This window comes from Oncorhynchus clarkii, chromosome 13 (assembly GCF_045791955.1).
Source record: "Oncorhynchus clarkii lewisi isolate Uvic-CL-2024 chromosome 13, UVic_Ocla_1.0, whole genome shotgun sequence".
Taxonomy (NCBI): Eukaryota; Metazoa; Chordata; class Actinopteri; order Salmoniformes; family Salmonidae; genus Oncorhynchus; species Oncorhynchus clarkii.
The window spans coordinates 33,379,650-33,396,817 of NC_092159.1; the positions used below are offsets into that span (position 1 = coordinate 33,379,650).

The 17,168-nt window shown below is 40.6% G+C and overlaps 4 protein-coding genes across 12 annotated transcripts; 2 read left to right on the plus strand and 2 right to left on the minus strand.

Moving 5' to 3' along the window:
• Window positions 1-78: 78 nt before the first annotated feature.
• Window positions 79-8,359, minus strand: LOC139364556 (6-phosphogluconolactonase-like). Of its 6 annotated transcripts, none has more exons than XR_011626481.1 (5): window positions 3,461-4,437; window positions 2,563-2,670; window positions 2,304-2,408; window positions 1,114-1,254; window positions 741-863 (listed from the first exon to the last, which is right to left on the minus strand). XR_011626481.1 is itself a non-coding variant. In XM_071101382.1 (4 exons), exons 2-4 carry the CDS (start codon window positions 3,722-3,724, stop codon window positions 762-764), a joined length of 474 nt encoding a protein of 157 aa, XP_070957483.1. In that variant the 5' UTR covers window positions 3,725-3,729; window positions 8,133-8,359; the 3' UTR covers window positions 79-761. The 6 variants fall into 6 exon arrangements, 2 of the variants coding, with proteins under 2 accessions (XP_070957483.1, XP_070957484.1); XR_011626480.1 differs by having other exon boundaries at window positions 2,300-2,408; XR_011626482.1 differs by having other exon boundaries at window positions 756-863; window positions 1,114-1,139.
• Window positions 5,273-7,008, plus strand: LOC139364555 (zinc finger protein 25-like). The gene is made up of 4 exons (XM_071101381.1): window positions 5,273-5,296; window positions 5,633-5,720; window positions 5,817-5,925; window positions 6,169-7,008. Exons 1-4 carry the CDS (start codon window positions 5,289-5,291, stop codon window positions 6,876-6,878), a joined length of 915 nt encoding a protein of 304 aa, XP_070957482.1. The 5' UTR covers window positions 5,273-5,288; the 3' UTR covers window positions 6,879-7,008.
• On the plus strand, window positions 7,796-13,563 carry LOC139364554 (zinc finger protein 24-like). 2 transcript variants are annotated; one of them, XM_071101379.1, is made up of 4 exons: window positions 7,796-8,256; window positions 10,511-10,647; window positions 10,960-11,053; window positions 12,439-13,563. In XM_071101379.1, the coding sequence occupies exons 1-4, from the start codon at window positions 7,953-7,955 to the stop codon at window positions 13,065-13,067; spliced, it is 1,164 nt and encodes a 387-aa protein (XP_070957480.1). In that variant the 5' UTR covers window positions 7,796-7,952; the 3' UTR covers window positions 13,068-13,563. The 2 variants fall into 2 exon arrangements, with proteins under 2 accessions (XP_070957480.1, XP_070957481.1); XM_071101380.1 differs by lacking the exon at window positions 7,796-8,256 and adding an exon at window positions 8,309-9,589.
• LOC139364550 (zinc finger protein 649-like) lies at window positions 13,086-16,930 on the minus strand. 3 transcript variants are annotated; one of them, XM_071101371.1, is made up of 5 exons: window positions 16,501-16,901; window positions 16,215-16,327; window positions 15,826-15,928; window positions 14,872-15,597; window positions 13,402-13,795 (listed from the first exon to the last, which is right to left on the minus strand). In XM_071101371.1, exons 1-5 carry the CDS (start codon window positions 16,754-16,756, stop codon window positions 13,701-13,703), a joined length of 1,293 nt encoding a protein of 430 aa, XP_070957472.1. In that variant the 5' UTR covers window positions 16,757-16,901; the 3' UTR covers window positions 13,402-13,700. The 3 variants fall into 3 exon arrangements, 2 of the variants coding, with proteins under 2 accessions (XP_070957471.1, XP_070957472.1); XM_071101370.1 differs by having other exon boundaries at window positions 13,086-15,597; window positions 16,501-16,930; XR_011626478.1 differs by having other exon boundaries at window positions 13,402-15,597; window positions 16,066-16,327.
• Between the last annotated feature and the right edge of the window lie 238 nt (window positions 16,931-17,168).

A 17,168-nucleotide genomic window follows, 5' to 3' on the forward strand; every position in this document is an offset into this window, starting at 1 on the left:
TTACAATGTAACAGCAAGTTTATGACAGGTTGAATAATCCTTTTTACATGTAGAAACTACTGCGAATTGAACAAATTCATTTTTTAACCTTTATTAATCGATTTGTAATGTTAATATTGATAATAATTCTGTACAAATATTCACTTATTTTCATCACTGTAACATTTAGCCAAGAAGGGCATGTGCCATTTCAGTTTATCATCAAAATCATAAATGTTTTGGCTAGACAGAAGTGCATGTCATCCATTTTATCACCCACTAATAGTCCAATGCAAAGTCGGACTTCAAAGTACTGCGGTCAACAGATTAGTAACAAAGTAAACACTTTCTGGCTGAGGCTACCAGCTTGTTGGAATCCCATACAATTCCATGAGATAGTACACACTAAAGAACCCTGAAACTTTAACAGTAAATCTATTTGTATTATTATGACATTACACCGTTTCCTCTGAAATGAATAATCCAGCAACTACTTCAAATGGTTTCCCCATCATTATACATACATTCAGCACTGTTCTACAACTGATGTGTAAACAATCCAATGTTTTTCCTATTCATTCATGAATTCACTTAAATCCCATTTTCCTGGTAGGTAGGGTTTAATCTCATGCCTAAATCATAACACTGTCAAATAGAAACAGGAATGTTCAGTGATATCCTGTACATTTTTCTCTGTGGGTGTTGAGTTTCTGAGCTCCTTTTTGTCCTTCTCTTTGGTCTTTAGAGTTTTGCTGCAGAGCCTGGTCTCTCCATTTGGAGTGTCAAGGAAGCAGTGGCTGGTTCATCTGTGAGCCAGAACAGCTCACCGTGGCTGGGGACCACTCTGGCTGCAGGTAGGGCCGGGCCTTCACCACCCTCCAGCACTTGAAAGGAAAAGCTCACTTGTAGTAGTGTTATCAACAACCACAGAAATGCTCTCAATCCATTACTGTTTTACAGTGAGATCTATTTTTGGGATATATATATTTTTTTTAACAGTAAATTACAAGTAAACATAAATACAAATAACCTGAATCAAGTCTTCATAGTGACATTTCTTGATGCTTAATAGGTTAGGATCAGGGTTAGATATGATTTAGTCAGAGAGGATGCCAGGAGGATAGGATACAGTACCTTTAGCACTGGTGCTTTGCTGCCCCCTGTTGACACAAAGATCACACAATGGGCTAAATTCACCATGGGAAATGTCATGGTCACACGTTGTGGTGGGGGCTTGGGCGAGTCACAGATTGGGGCCACAATTTTCTAGGTTTCCTAAAAGAGGAGTAAACCCAAAATACAAGAACGGTCCATACATAGCCAGTGGAGTGACTAAAACAACACATGCATGGCAGGACAGGTGTATCCATGTGTGTGACGAAACACATTAAATAAACACTCTACTGGTCAGAACCAGATTTGAATTAACTGAAAGGAAGAATCTAAAGATCATTTTTTAAAACCTTACACTGAGATGTCACAAAATACTGGCTATACATTCATTTATAGCCCGAAACCTCTGAATCCATATTTTAACCTACTGCATATTATCTATAAGTGTCTTTAAAATATGTTCTAATTATGATAGACTGAAGGGTGGGTTCCCAGCAGGATTTATAACAACGGGTGTTTGAAGTGGTGTGAGATTTTCTAACATGGTTAAAAGCCCCATATGTCAGTATGACAGTAATTTGCAATCATGCATTCATGGCTTTGCACTACAATACATTATGTTTGTGTCGACATGAACGTCTTCCCTTACATGTGCTAAACATAACTATTTGTATTCAACTAACTGTAGAGTGGTTATGGCTCATTTCCAGTTCAGATAACATGAAACTGGGAGAGGGCGGCTTCTTGGGACATGTATGCTGAGGGTTTTCTGATCTCCCATAACAGAAGACAGTTCTTCCTTCATGAAAGACTATCTGATGAGAATAGTACCTAACAGCTTTAATCACACCCAGACCAAGCAACGCCTTTTTAACATTTTTAATCCCCATTGAGAACAGATGTAATGTCATGATCTGATCTTCACAAGACCATATGGATAAAAAAAGAAGACGTATTAGTAACATTGATGTAAATAGTTATCCGTTTTAGCTCCTTTGATACCAGAATTACAACCTAATGAGTGATACAGGTGGCGTTCCAGGTCGTCTGAGAAGATTTCTTTATCATATAAAATGCTAAACACTTCTCCAGGCATTGTGAGATTTGATAAACAGTGCAACGCGACTGCAAAAAAAGACAACCTGGGAGTCAACATGGCTACAGTGCAATAAAGACGACCTGAAACTGGGCTTTAGACTGTGCTCACCTACAGCGGGGGATGGTCTGGGAAGAGGGAACAGGTGTGTCCATCAGGCCCCATGTCCAGCAGCAACAGATCAAACACAGAGATATCCTCCTTCAGGCCACAAGCAGCACTGGAGATATTGAGATGAACGAGATGCAACACTTTGCTCTCACACAGTCGCACAAAGTATCTGCAGATTATAATATCTCAATGGTTCATGTCATAACTTTTCTTTGTTTCATAACCATACAAGTGATAAATGAACTGTGTGTGTGTATATGTACCTCCTTCAGTTTGCGGGCATAATCCTCAGCACACTCCTGTACAGATAAAGAGGGGTCAATCGCCAGGACCCCACTGTCTGGGATGTTGATTTTGGAGAACAACTGATTCTGTTGACAAAAACAAAACATGATTGAATATAAATAGTTATTTAACCTGATCGATGCAGAAGAACTGTCCTTACTTAAGGTTGAATGAGAACTAGAAAAAGGTAAATGCCCTGCCCCTGAATTAAATATGTGTGCTCGCAGAAAAATACAGACATCAGGCTGTAGATAAGAATATGCACATGCATTAACTGTACAAAATATTAGGAACATCTTCCTAACATTGAGTTTACACCTCCCTTTTCCCTCAGAACAGCTCCAATTTGTCAGGGCATGGACTCTACAAGGTTTAGAAAGCATTCCACAGGGATGCTGGCCCATGTTGACTCAAATGTGTCAAGTTGGCTGAATGTCCTTTGGGTGGTGGACCATTTTTGATACACACAGGAAACTGTTGAGGGTAACAAACCATGCAGTTCTTGACACACATTTGAACTGGTGCGCCTGGCATCTAGTACCATACCCCGTTCAACGGCACTTAAATATTTTGTCTTGCCCATTCACCCTCTGAACGGCACACATACTGCACACAATCCATGTCTCAATTGTCCTTCTTCAACCTGTCTCCTCCCCTTCATCTACTCTGATTGAAGTGGATTTAACTGACATCAATAGGGGATCATAGCCTTCACCTGGTCAGTCTATCATGGAAAGAGCAGATGTTCCTAATATTTTGTACATTCAGTGTATATTAATTGTTATCTTTTCTATATATCAGGTTTACAGTAAACTCTGTGATTTTAATATATGCAGCTGCCGAGGCAAGGACCAGTAAACTATGAGATTCTGTTACCTTGTGCAGTCCATAGGTATTCTCTCCATCGTCAAAGGGAACCAGCCTGTCATCACAGAAAACTACTAGCCAGTGGCTGCAGTCCAGGTCTGGCAGGGCGGGCAGCTCCTTGCTGAGCATGGACACCAAGCTGCCCCCTGAGAGGCCCAGGGAGAACTGGCCATGGTCCAACAGGGCCTTGTCAGCCCGAGATGCTACCAGGTGAGCCAGAGCTGGACCAAGCTCTGCTGCTGAAGAGAACACCACTACTCTTCTGCCTGACATCCTGACTGGAATAGAAGAGGGAAAAGAAAGAAGGTTGAGGTAACGGAAAACATTTTATTTTATAATCAGTGATGCACTTACTATACCAGCAAGGAGGAAGTGTCACTGTCAATCCACATCATTGTTTTACAATACACCATGATATTGCAGAATTTCCCCAATTCCAGAGAAGAAGGCCAGCTACCAATAAATATAGAAAAAAAAGGCAAGACTGGACTGGTCTATAATAATAATGATGATGATGGTGAGTACTCTTCGGGGAACTTCACATCTCACTGTAGTCCGAATGTGACTACGCTTTCCATTGCCTGTACATCAGCCTAAGTTAAAATGTAATTGTATTAAACATTCTGGCTTGTACAGAAACTTTAAAATGTTTTGCAGTGCTTAGTTTCAGGCTGTGTAACCAGAAACTGGTATAACAGTCTGATTTATTAGCAGAATCTCACCGATGCACGTTGTAATAGTGTCCACTATGGTGCATGTAAAATAACTTTGCAGTGCCATTGACAGCTTGCATCTCAATCTGGAGAGTAGGTGAAGCTCACCAGTTCCAGACAGGTATCAAATTCATACTATTAGCCATAATAAAGCGTGTGGAAAAGCAACATTTTACTCAAAGTTAATCTTGTGGAATTACTATATATTTTTTTTGGTCGGCGAACATTTTGCCACTCGCAGCACTTCCTGAATCTATTCATCCACTAGCCAATCAAATATCCAGGACCGCCCTGTTATGTTGCATTCTGGTAATTGTAGTGAATGTGATTACCTCAAATCCTATGTGTGTTATGTGCACTGCATATGGATTTAAGCCTAAAAACTGTCTTTACTACACTAATAATCGTCTTTGATTATCTGGATCGTATACAATATTAGATGGAAATCAACCAACTGATAATTAACAGTTTATGAACTACTTATAATAATTTAACCTCCCTTTACTCGATATAGTTATGGTAGTTGTTAAATTAAAATGTTCTAAAATTATTCTCCCAAATGCTTTTTAGATACAAAGTTGCCACTTATCTTTGCTGCGATTTCCCCTCCGATCCTGTAGATGGAACCATGTGTCTTTGTTGTGTGCATGTTTGTACAAAGAACTCGAGGCACACATTGTTATATTTAACAAACTAAATATTTGACAGCTCGTTGAAAGTAATACATACAGTTATCAGCATATTTTAGTTGTATATATACTTTTGCCAAAATGTCGACAGCTTTTTGTTTTCAAGCACAGCTCGTTTCGGTCATGGACGCGTTATCAAAAACAGCTGTTTCAGAAATAAGCAAACTGGTCGACATCGAATCAAAGGTTTTAAAATTAGAAATAACGCGTGGTCGGAATGAAATAGCAGCACTTACAGAGAAACTGCAGTTGATGGAGAATTTGCTTTGGATCGACCGCGGGCACAGGCAGCACGCAACCGCAGATACACGCACGAAAACACCAACAAGAGTGAGAGACGGTTCAACGAACGATTATTGTGAAATACCTCAGTCTGAGCCCAAAACACCTGCAATCAAAAAAAGGTTTGCAAAGTTGACTCTTATTCAATATTCTATGGGCAGGTAATGTAATTGTGTGTGTATGTGAATATATCTGGGTCAAATACGTGTGCTGTGTTTAGTCCCCAAAGTGCACATGCCTAATTTGCTATAGTTTTTAACCCAGGTCTGGATTATACTGGCCACAAATCACAGATATTAGAATGATTCTGCATGAAACCCTGTGCTGCTTGAATCCTGTGGCTTCTGCTTGCTCTTTGGGTTTAGGCTGGGTAACTGTAAAGTAGTTCTTGATAAATGCTGATGTAAAAATAATTGTATCAAATACTTTATTTATTGATTGAACCCAACCCTTTTTATCTGTCAGAATTTAATATATTTGTTTTCTTGTATGCTTAGTGAGAGTTCCTGGGAAAACATTTGTCCTCCCCAAGAGATGCATGTCATCCATCCGGTTGAAGATAGTGCTCTTGTTTTGGAAACAGTGGTAAGTTATGACCTGTCATTCCTTCTGTCAAGTAGCCTTACTGTAATGTCCTTCTAGTTACCATTTTTTGCTGAGCTATTGTTATTTACCCTAAAGCCTACCACAGTGGTGAGAGACCAGCCTAAGTTGATTGTGATCAAGGAGGAACCTTCAGAGGTGGACATATGGGGTAGTGGGCCAAAGACTGAACTCATAAATGAAAAGGGTGAGTGTTGATGGGTTAAATCACGAGGGCCTGGGTGCCAAATAGTACACTGTCAGGGAGGACAATGACATGTGTTGGCATTGCTGAACAGTTGGGTAACCTAGACGGTTGGGTAATCTAGTGCAATAATTACAATAGGCAAAATGCAGAAGCATTGGCTTGTCTTGTGTAACTGAATAAAGATTGAACTGTTTAATTCTGTTCTAAAATATATACGTATACATGCCTTCCTGTGTCAAACAGGAGCAGCAACATCACTTGATACAGATGTTGGGTGTCTTGATGTGCATCAGCATTGTCCAGACGGCTCAGACAAACACGCTATGCTTACTGAGAGCCAAGTGAACCACAGCACTCCGCCCTCATCCAGAGTGCAATTGGAGGACCTGGACACACATTGGATGCCGCCTGCATGTTCACAGAGCCAGGATGCACAGCAGATCACACCTGCTGCACAGAGAAACTCCATAACTGGAAACAGCTCTGGTGGTATAACAAATGTGCCCTTTCAGAGTTTCAGTGTGGCAAAGTCAAACATGAAGATCCACAGCCTGAGAACGTCAGGAGCTAAAAGATTTGGCTGTATGCAATGTGGCAAGAACTTCAGGTGTTACAGTCAGCTGGAAATACACCAGCGAAGTCACACTGGAGAGAAACCGTACCGATGCACGCTGTGTGGAAAGAGATACGCACAGAAAGGGCATCTTTATACCCACCAACGCACCCATACTGGAGAAAAACCATATCGCTGCCTCGACTGTGGCAAGAGCTTCATTCAAAAATGCACTCTCGATATGCACCAGCGCACCCACACTGGAGAAAAACCTTATGTTTGTGTGAAATGTGGGAAGGGATTTACTAAAAACTGTAACCTTAAGAAACACATGGGTGTACATACAGAGTTCAGCATGCATGTTTACAGTGAGTCCAGTTTTCAAGAGGACAGATGGTAAAATAGACCATCAGTACTAGTACCAACCAACCAGCCTCTGCAGTGGATTTGATGGACTTCAGTCATTAAAAGTTTTCCTCATAGAATAGAAGTTTTTGCTTTTCAGAAAAATAAAGTTGTCCCTTTTTCAATATTTGCTAGGTCTCTATTTTGCTGTCTGTCATATTTTTCCTCATTTCAAATGGGTTTGGAGGTGAAATATAGCCCTGAAAGTAACAGCCAACTGCCAAGGTGTCTAGTTTTTTAAACTGGCTCTAAACATTACTGCATTGAATTATGGGATATTTGACAGTAAACCATGAAATAAAGCTCAACAGAAATGTGTCCGTGAAAAGAAAGTCATCGTGACCTTTACTTAATGGTTTACGGTAAAGTATCCCACAATTCAATGCGGTAATGTTTCGATTAATGAGCGAGAGGTCTATTCAGAGATACTTTTGAGAAGATAGGAAACATTCTTATTAACGCCCATTATCTACGTTGCTCGCGCGTCGTCAATGAGCCGCGCGGTGTATTCTGGGTGATTCTGGGACAAGGAGTATATATATATATATTTTATAATAGTTTTTATATATATATATATATATATATATATAAGATATATATATATATATATATAGTATAATATTTTATTTTTTTAATAATATTTTCTTTCAATGAGTGAATGGGAGTCAATTGGGCGCTAGCGCAAAACCCCAATATTCGTCAACAAGAAGTACAACATTACAAATATTTTCCAAGATGTAAGATATTTAACGTGTTCTCTGTAATATCGTATAGCTTTTGCATCGTGACATTACGTACTGTCGAGGAAAATAGGCATACCCCGACTTTGAGAAGGGATTGCGTGACGATTAGTTTAGCAACTGCGTGACAACTTGAACGCGATTGGTCGAGAGTCTGCTGGTTTTATAGGTTATCCATTATTTTTCTAATGGATTCCTATCTCCTAATGTATCTATTATCTCTGGTCTGTTTGAGCTAGCTAGCCACCAATGTCTATTATTATTCAGTTTTATTAATATAGCCAGCCTATCATACGCGTTGGACTTAGTTTCTTTTTAAAAACAAAACCATGAATACGATGATAAATCGGGGAAGTTTTCAGACCCAGTTAGTTTCCATTATGGAAATGCTAAGCAAAGCTGCTGTGGTTGAAATCGGTAAACTTGTCGACGAGTGCTCGGCGGTTCTCCGTTCTGAAATATCCCAACAACACATGAACGAGAACGAGGCATTAAAGAAGAAATGTTACCTGCTAGAGATTGAATTAAAGACGGTAAAACTGCACGAACGTAAAAGGGTCATTGCCAGCCGTTGTCAGAATGGAGTTCAGGTCTCGGGACAAATATTTACACATCAAGCAACTGAGAACCGAGGTGAGCATTTTTAGACTGTAACGTTAGATAGCTTTAATCCATGATAGGTTGCTAGCTAGCAACTGTAGCCGATTAAAATACATTCCATGATTTACGATTTAGACAAGTGTGGGCGGGCTTTAAAGATACACCTAGTGATTTCAGCACCCAAAGAATAGCCCGCAATAGCTGCACACATTGTTCTGTGTAATTGCGGGCTATTCTTTGGGTAATGTAATCAGTACATTATGTTGGTTTTTGTTAAATTTTTATGTAACATCGGCCGAACAGCCACGTACTCCATCTAAACTCAATTCTCAATTTCGGGTACAGTTCTTGAAACATAAAGCTCTCTACTTTCATATCACATCAAAAACATGAAACAAATTCAAATTGTACAGTTAACGTTACTGCACTGTTTTAACACCGTTGCAGCCGACAGTATTTTTCGGTGACAACATGTTTGTTGCGTCCATCTTCCGTTTACACCAAGGTGTTCGGAGACGTCTTCCAGCTGTTTTCCGTAATCAAGCGATGTAAACATGGACATTTGGCACTGTCAGAACCCTAACAATGTGAAGGTGTGTAGTAATTTAACCTTTTGATTTTTGAAAATTATTTCTCGCCGATATGAAAGATGCTTATGTTTCCAAAATCATACCGCAAGCGATGCATTTTAACGTTCATAATGAGTGTGGGTGTCTTATCAAACTTCCCACGCCAGACGATCTGATTATCAATATGTACTAATTAGTAGTTACATCTACTAATGTACTAGTTAGATCTGAACCAGGGGAGACTTTAAAGTCCAGACGGATTACCAGGACGTGTACTCAAAGCATGTGCTGAGCAGCTGGCAAGTGTCTTCACTGACATTTTCAACCTATCCCTGACCTGTAATACTAACTTGCTTCAAGCAGACCACCATAGTCCCCTTGACCAAGAATTCCAACGTAACCTGCCTAAATTACTATCACTCTGTAACAGTTGCATGTATATAAATGCTTTGAAAGGCAGGCCATTGCTCAAACAGATGACGCAATCTCTATTGCACTCCACACTGCCCTCAGCCATTTGGATAAATGGAATACCTATGTAAGAATGCTGTTCATTGACTAGAGCTCAGCATTCAACATCATAGTCCCCTCCAAGTTCATCACCAAGCTCAGGACCCTGGGACTGATCACCTCCCTCATCAACTGGATCTTGGACTTCCTGACGGGCTGTCCCCCTCCAGGCGGTGAGGCCGAGCTCCCTGCCATCGAGGACCTCTAGGCAGTGTCAGAGGAAGAACCCAAAAATTTGCAGACTCCAGCCCCCCCAAGCGATATGGGCTGTTTTCTGCTACCGCACGGCAAGTAGTTCCAGTGCACAAGTCTGGAACCAACAGGACCCTGAACAGCTTCTACCCCCAAGACATAAGACTACTAAACAAGACTTCTAAATAGCAAATCAAATGGCTACCCGGACTACCTACATTGACCCTTTTTTTGTACTGACTCTATACCCACACATACTTACACTGACACCCCAATATACACACACTACATAAGCCCACACACTTTCACACTCGCCACGTACGCTGCTGCCACTGTCTTATCTATCCCATTGCCTAGTCACTTTACCCCTACCTATATGTACATAGCTACCTTAATTACCTCGTACCCCTGCACATTGTCTCAGTACTGGTATTCGCTGTATATAGCCATGTTATTTTTACAAGTTATTCACTGTGTATTTATTTATTCTGTATGTCACTGTTTTTATTATTATTAAAACATGTATTTTTTATTTAACGACATTGTTGGGCAAGGAACCGTAAGCAAGCATTTCACTGTTAGTCTACACCTGTTGTTTACGAAGCAAGTGACAAATACATTTTGATTTGATATGACAGATGTCCTCTCTATGCCCACAATGCTTCCATTCATCTTCCCATTAGACAAATCTGCAAGCATATATGTACATCCAAAAAAGGTCTAAATAGAAATGTATAAGCAACCAGAATTTTTTTCAATGTATTGTTTTTGACTGGAAGAGCTACCAAAAGGTACCTCTTCTGGTAAAAAACAATATTTAATAATTTTTTTCAGTTGCTTGTCAATTTTTATTTAAACCTTTTTTGGAAGTACATACCAGGCGTAACAGCAGTAAATGACGATAGTTGCCTGCATATTTGGACATTATAACGCTTGCAGAGCTGTTTAATGGGAAGATGAATTGATGCTGGTTCAGCCACGGTCAGTATATTCATGATAGACGTTTCCATTTTCAGAAAAGCAGTCTGCCCCCGCCATAGAGGGTGTCTTTGGTAAGGACTGGTGCATGGACCTATGGAGAAATGGAGGCTCTATCCCTCAGGATAAAGAGACAATTGGATCGGTCATTTTGGCCGATGATGACGTCACTCAGGTCAGATGTATTAATATCCTTGAATAGTGCATCTCTGCTAGCCAGGCTGTCCTACTTTGTTCCATTCCCCTGACCTTAGTCCTACAATGTTTGCAGATCTGTAAGGTGACAGATCAAGCAATATGGTGGAAGCGCCACACACCCCCACTGGTGTTTATACCTATTCAGATCAAAGGGTTAAGGAGCGAATTGGGACTGGGAAGGGTTATACTCTTGGATCACAACAAAGGTTCCAAAGGTTCTTCTGTTACAGTCGGAATAAAAAAAGAACCATGTGTTGTCTAATAACGGTCACTCACCTGTCTTGTGTAGGCAATAGACTTGGTGGACAATGAGCCCGAGTTGGTGTTTATCAAAGAAGAGCTGTTTGAGGATCAGCCAGTGGACCAGCAGAGCAACAGAAAAAGTATGTGTGTCGTGATCATTGAGAAATTCTGACAGCTCATTCATATGTAAAATAAACAACATCCTTTCATGACGGATGGGGGCAAGTTGCAATTGTAAGTCAGTCTCTGGATAAGCATGGTATGCTACTATGACTAGTTTAAGGAAATAGGGCTGTGGCGGTCATTACATTTTGTCAGCCTGTTATTGTCATGCAAACGACTGCTGGTCTCACGGTAATTGACTGTTAATCGCCAGGCTCCACTCATACAAGCCACTGATGCGTGCCTATGGAAAGTCTCCATTTAAAAAAAAATATGAATAAATCAATTGACTACAAATCACAAATTCATTCTTTTAGGCAGAGCTAAAGAAACATTATGAAATGAAGAAAATGTATTTCAGAGGAACAGAATGAGTTGGACTACTTACTGTATGTTATCTGGCTATGCACCACGCCATAGGCTTGTTTATTTAGCAGACAAGATATGCTTATAAGATGCGTGCCAGTATTTTAAATGATTTTAAAGTAAGAATAATATAATTGAACTTACCTGAATAAAATAGAATTTACCTGAATAAAATAGAATGGATGTTGCTCATATGAAGTGGCTATGTTGAGCGTAAAATGTATCATTTGAAACAGGTCATATACGCTAGATTTAGAGTTATTTGGCAACTTTAGTCGTGAACGATTACAAGCCTTAGAAATTAAGACATATGGGCTGCTTGTGCTCTTGCCTCAGGTTGCACATGCTGTTCTCTCATCAAGTGATCATATTTTCACCCATCAGACTTTTCTCAATTTAATCTTGTCTTTACAGCTATGGAAATCAGTTTAGATTTATAAATCCTCATTTATCAAATGGGCAAGAACCGAGGCAAGATAAAAAAATAAAGACATGTCATCCATATGCACTGGAAAAGTGGAGGAAACTTTACCGTCTGTATGTTTTTCACTCATGTTGGGTAGGCTACTCCAGTAATTTCACTGCGCCACAGATGATACCCCCCCGTACTCTTTATGCCAAGGGCTCTCCAACCCTGTTCCTGCAGCTACCCAGTGCTTAATTTGGAAAACCAAGTAAAATCTGTTCAGGAACAAGGATAGTAACATGTTTTCTAATGTTTCAACCTATTGTTGAACTTCTTTCTTCAAATTGATCAATCTCAGTTTTAAAAGCACATACTGTTTTGATTGCGTTTGCATTGTCTGTGGTTGGAGGTGAAGTAGTGCCCTGAGTACCAGGCCGTTAGCGACCTGATGAATTAGCGAGTTGGGTACTACTAAGGAGATTACCATGACTCGACTGTCACATAGAATTTTACTGCCGTCGTGACTCACTTATTGAATTGTTTCACAGCTGTGATGCCGGTGTTGAGATTGTTTTCATTTGTACTGTACAGGGAGTGTAGCAGTGGAGGATGCTCCAGCAGTAGAGAGAACAGTTGCCAGTCAACTTCACCTATACCAGGGGGACTTGAACACATACCCTGCAGGCAGCCATCAGGTACAGCCTGACACAGAGCAGCCCACATCCGTTGAGAGCCTCATGGAAGACCCCACTCTGGCTGGTCTGGTTGACAACACACCAGAGCCTGGCCCTGACACAGCCGATGGAATGTACATGGACTATCCTCCCCGCAACACATACGCACCAAGAAACCGGCCAAGCCTCCAGCAGGGAACTGGAAAAGACCTGAAGCAGCAGTTTGACTGTTTGTTTTGTGGGAAGAGCTTTGGTTATTTAAGCTACTTGAAAGTCCACATCAGACGCCACTCTGGAGAGAAACCGTTTGGCTGCACAGTTTGCGGGAAGCGCTTCGCTCAGAAGACGTACCTGAAGCTGCATCAGCGTACACACTCTGGTGAGAAACCCTACAGTTGCACAGAATGTGGGAAGAGTTTCTCTCAGAAGAGTTCGTTGAACGTCCACCTCCGGAGTCACACTGGGGAGAAGCCTTATAGCTGTGTCGACTGTGGGAAGAGCTACACCTATAAACACGGTTTTAACACACACCAATGTTTCAATTAAGGGATTAGGGAGTAGTCATTTTATATTGTCAATTTGTTTTTAATTTACATTTCAACCTTGTTTTGAAAACTGCCGACCGAAACATCTTTAACCTTATTGTAATCATGGTGGTTTTCAGTAGGTCAAGTTTGTTTTTAAACTGTTGCGCTACTGTGTGCCCTAATGAACATTACCCAGCTGTTACTCTTCACTACATGGCAGAGAACTGTTCCATTCAAGTTTTCCCTCTGCGCCGTCCGTAGGATTGCACACACACTGTGCCTTCTTGTCACACAATTGGCAAGATACTATGCCCCACTGTTAGATGAAGAGATTTGAGTGACATTTTTGAACAGTGGTTGTCCTGATACCAGTTGTTTGTGCTACTGTGAAGAATGCCAGTGTGGTAGACCGATCATGTAAACGTGTGCCAAATAATTCTGTCATGAATTATGAAATTAAAGTAATACATTTACTTATTTGTTCACATGACATATAAAAATGTAAACATGGCAAAGATGAAGTTATACCCTTAATGCTGCTTTAATTATGAAAGTTTACAGCAGATAAATATTCCAGAAAAACAACTGACACAATCATGGAAGCATTATGTACAAAATGCACTGCTGGGAACAGAAATTGAAAACATCCATTTCATGAGATCTTATGTAAATTGTACACAGAGGACAATGCAGATACAGTACCAGCTGCCATCTTGCACCAAACATTGGCAGGTTCAATCCTTGAGCCTAAAATATAGAACAGTGGTAAGTGAACATTACAGTACTTATGAATAGTGCAAAACTCATGCACCACGTTCTTTGCAAAATAAAACTTCATAATTTACCTTTTGTAGGTAAATCATACCAGATTGCCTAAAACATCCTGTTAGTGTTGTAGCTAATTCAGACAAATTAAGTGTAATAAAAAATACACTTAAAGGCTACAACATATTGTAGCGTATTTGGGGGGGGGGGGGTCTCCCAACTGGGACTCCCAGGTCCAGCATCCAGATCCGAACCCCTTGACAAGGTCGTTGGGTTAAGGTCGCGCCAATATTGTGAAGTATGACGTACATTAGACAGTATTTGGTTCTCCAGTTTGAGCAGACACACAATCCTTTAAAGGGGCAATCAGCAGTTCAGATAGAGGCCTCCACCCGTTTCAGTAAAAAGCTGAGTGCTGGGCCTTGAGAAATGTAGGCTAACCACTAAAATTCATAGAGCTATGGATGCAAGGACTGACCATCCATACCAAAATTATAATTTTAACCATGTTTTGAGGCTATTTAGAGTGGCATGTAGCCTAGTGGCTGAGAGCGTTGGGCCAGTAACCAAAAGGTCACTGGATCAAATCGCAGAGCTGATAAGATGAAAAAGCTGTCGATGTGCCCTTGAGCAAGGAACTTAACCCTAATTGCTCCTGTTAGTCGCTCTGGATAAGAGCGTCTGCTAAATGACTAAAATGTAAAGTGTTTATTTACAAGCTTATTTTGGGTTCTGATGGTATACAACAGTTCAACTAAGCTCATGAGGCATAAATAAGTTATGGATTAAAAAATGGATGAAGCAACTGTAGATTGTCCTTTTAAGTCAAGAGTATTGCAATCAACCAAAAATACTTCTTTTTTTTTAATGAACAGCCATGTGTGTTTGGAGCAGTTGCTGATTGACGAAAGACAACTGACACTTAGAACATTTGTGCACTTGCGTCTTCTTTTTCTTATTTTCTTCCTTTTGACCGTGAGCTTTGGCCAAGTGCTGAGTGAGGTATACTTTCTGGGTAAAACCAATTTCACATGTGAGGCATTTGAACGGTTTCTCACCAGTGTGAAGGCGCATGTGACATTTCAGATTGCCCTTCTGTGTGAATCCTCTCCCGCAGACAGTGCACGTGTGGGGTCTCTCCCCAGTGTGCACCAGGTGGTGTATCCTCAGGCTTGACGGACAGCTGAAAGACTTGCCGCAGTAATGACAAAAGTACTTTGAGCTGTTCGAGGCCAGATAATCGGGAGCAACACATTTGTGTTTTTTGAGCTGAGTTTTCCCAGGATAATAGTTCTTACACACACTGCAGTACAGTGACTTGTGAGATTTCATATGCATCGTCAGATGGTTCTTCCGCAAGAAAGTCTTCTTACAAATCACACAACTTAACTCGTTTGTGTCGGATTTACTATGGGAGTGCAAGTTAAACCTGTTAAAGTAACTGAAAGTCTTCCCAGCTTTGCTTTTTGACTTTGCTAAAGACTTCTTTGCATACGTTGGCTTTGTGATGTGTTCATCTTGTCCTTCGTTGGGCAACAGCTCGGTATCGTCTGGTAGAAACTCATTTGTCTCATCGTCCTCAATGGGAAAGACATGTTCGCCATATTCCTCCTCCAATCCGTCGATGGATATGAAACGTAAAGTGTGTCCTGTGGAGACATCCGTAGTAGACATCTCCAGTACCTGTTTATCCCGTCTCTCTGGCCTGTCCTGCCGGAAGGAATCAAAGGATGGATACACGTTGGAGGGCCCTTCTCTTCCATTGTCCACTAAGTCGTCATCTCCTGAAGCAACAGATAAAATAAAAAAATAATACAAATAAGAGTTGTGGTTTCGATTGCCTGTCCACCTATTCATGAAAAGCAATGTCCAACCTCCATGATGGCCAAATAAGAGTTACATTGGCTTATAACTGTGCATGGTATCAAACGCATAGAGTTAAACCTATATGATTTAGCACTACACCAGCCAGGCAAATCAAAAATCTCAGATTAAAACCTCTAACAACTTACCATCTAAAATTATTGTTGGTCTTTCCTGTGGGTCTCTGTTTATGATTTCCACCTCAAAATCCTCCTCTTTAACATCAGCTTGGCCTGAAGGCACCCCTGTTGACTACGAGAATAAGATAAATATTTTTAGAGCCACTTGAAAAATGCAGACACTAAATAATAAAATGCATTGAAGGAAAAAGACTTCTAAATATGACAGAAAGAGTAAGTGTCCATAATGTAGGGTAGCCTCGGATTCACTCATTTCAAAGAGCTGGGCATCTGACAGCATGTCCTCTGGTAAGCCTGAGTCCTCTGTTGGTTTCCACAATCCTGCCTAGTGCTTTCTCATATCAGTGTAGATGAAGGACAGCAGACGAGGCAAGGAAAACTCCTGTCTCCTCACTCACTTTGGCAGTGTGTTGTGGACTGTTCTCTGTGCTGTTGGGATCCCCATGGTTCCATAGATCAAGACACCATTCCTTCCCAAATATTCCTTCGATAGTGGGGGATCCGTTTAGCCCTGGAAGAGAAGGCAGAACTGAATTGACACTTGGGCATATTGTGTCATAAACACATTGTCCCCTATAGGGTAAAGACACTGTATAGACTAAAAGGGAAAGGAATGAAGACTATAATATCCCCATTCTGCATGCACCCTCGTCACGGATGCATTATAAGAGGACCACAACATACCTCTGTCTACTCTGGTGATAGTTTCACCAGTTTGAACACCAACAGAGCGATAGTTTCCAGCCAGCTTGGGAGCTGTGCTTTTCACAATTGTCAGTTCACTTTCCAGATTATGCAATTTCTCAGTGAGAGACTCATTTTCTAAAGATATTCCCGTGTATTCGTCGTCAACCAGTTTACACACATGAGCCATTGCGGTTCTAGACAGTATTTCCATGATGGAGGACAGTTGTGTGTGAAAAGAAGCGCGTTTAGACATGGCTCTGCGTTAATTGTCCAAACACCGTTTGAATTGATATTAAAGTTGTTTAAACTAACCAAATATCTCGCCAATTCCGAACACAAAAAGCGTACCTAACCCAGCTGCTGAACAGTATCTAACCGGGAACAAAAACAAGAGGCAATGGAAATTCAACTTCCGGCCGACGCATATGTATGACGTAAAACAGATTACAATAGCATACATGTGGATAAAAATAGACGTTAACTCGATTTTGGGGGGGGATTAAACATATAACATACGGCTGTGACCCCATCTACTGGTCCAAAATTATTTTACTGTAAAAAAAAACTTTTTTTTTTAAACAACGCTCCACATCAGTAAAAGTACGCAAATCAGAGGGAAAAAATATTTTTTAAATTACAATCTTGAAACGACAATTGTTGATGCA

What these genes read in the sequence shown, in the direction of transcription:
- LOC139364556 (XM_071101382.1), bottom strand. Translation starts at nt 3,724, where the DNA reads ATGTCAGGCAGAAGAGTAGTGGTGTTCTCTTCAGCAGCAGAGCTTGGT. An exon ending in ATACCTATGGACTGCACAAG is followed by an intron (nt 2,671 to 3,460) that starts GTAACAGAATCT and finishes TTTTGTCAACAG; the next exon opens with AATCAGTTGTTCTCCAAAAT. An exon ending in ATGCCCGCAAACTGAAGGAG is followed by an intron (nt 864 to 2,562) that starts GTACATATACAC and finishes TTTCCTTTCAAG; the next exon opens with TGCTGGAGGGTGGTGAAGGC.
- LOC139364555 (XM_071101381.1), top strand. An exon ending in CTCTTGTTTTGGAAACAGTG is followed by an intron (nt 5,721 to 5,816) that starts GTAAGTTATGAC and finishes TTTACCCTAAAG; the next exon opens with CCTACCACAGTGGTGAGAGA. An exon ending in TGAACTCATAAATGAAAAGG is followed by an intron (nt 5,926 to 6,168) that starts GTGAGTGTTGAT and finishes TGTGTCAAACAG; the next exon opens with GAGCAGCAACATCACTTGAT.
- LOC139364550 (XM_071101370.1), bottom strand. Translation starts at nt 16,756, where the DNA reads ATGTCTAAACGCGCTTCTTTTCACACACAACTGTCCTCCATCATGGAA. An exon ending in TATCACCAGAGTAGACAGAG is followed by an intron (nt 16,328 to 16,500) that starts GTATGTTGTGGT and finishes CTTCTCTTCCAG; the next exon opens with GGCTAAACGGATCCCCCACT. An exon ending in ACCAACAATAATTTTAGATG is followed by an intron (nt 15,598 to 15,825) that starts GTAAGTTGTTAG and finishes CTGTTGCTTCAG; the next exon opens with GAGATGACGACTTAGTGGAC.
- LOC139364554 (XM_071101379.1), top strand. Translation starts at nt 7,953, where the DNA reads ATGAATACGATGATAAATCGGGGAAGTTTTCAGACCCAGTTAGTTTCC. An exon ending in CCGATGATGACGTCACTCAG is followed by an intron (nt 10,648 to 10,959) that starts GTCAGATGTATT and finishes TGTCTTGTGTAG; the next exon opens with GCAATAGACTTGGTGGACAA. An exon ending in CCAGCAGAGCAACAGAAAAA is followed by an intron (nt 11,054 to 12,438) that starts GTATGTGTGTCG and finishes TGTACTGTACAG; the next exon opens with GGAGTGTAGCAGTGGAGGAT.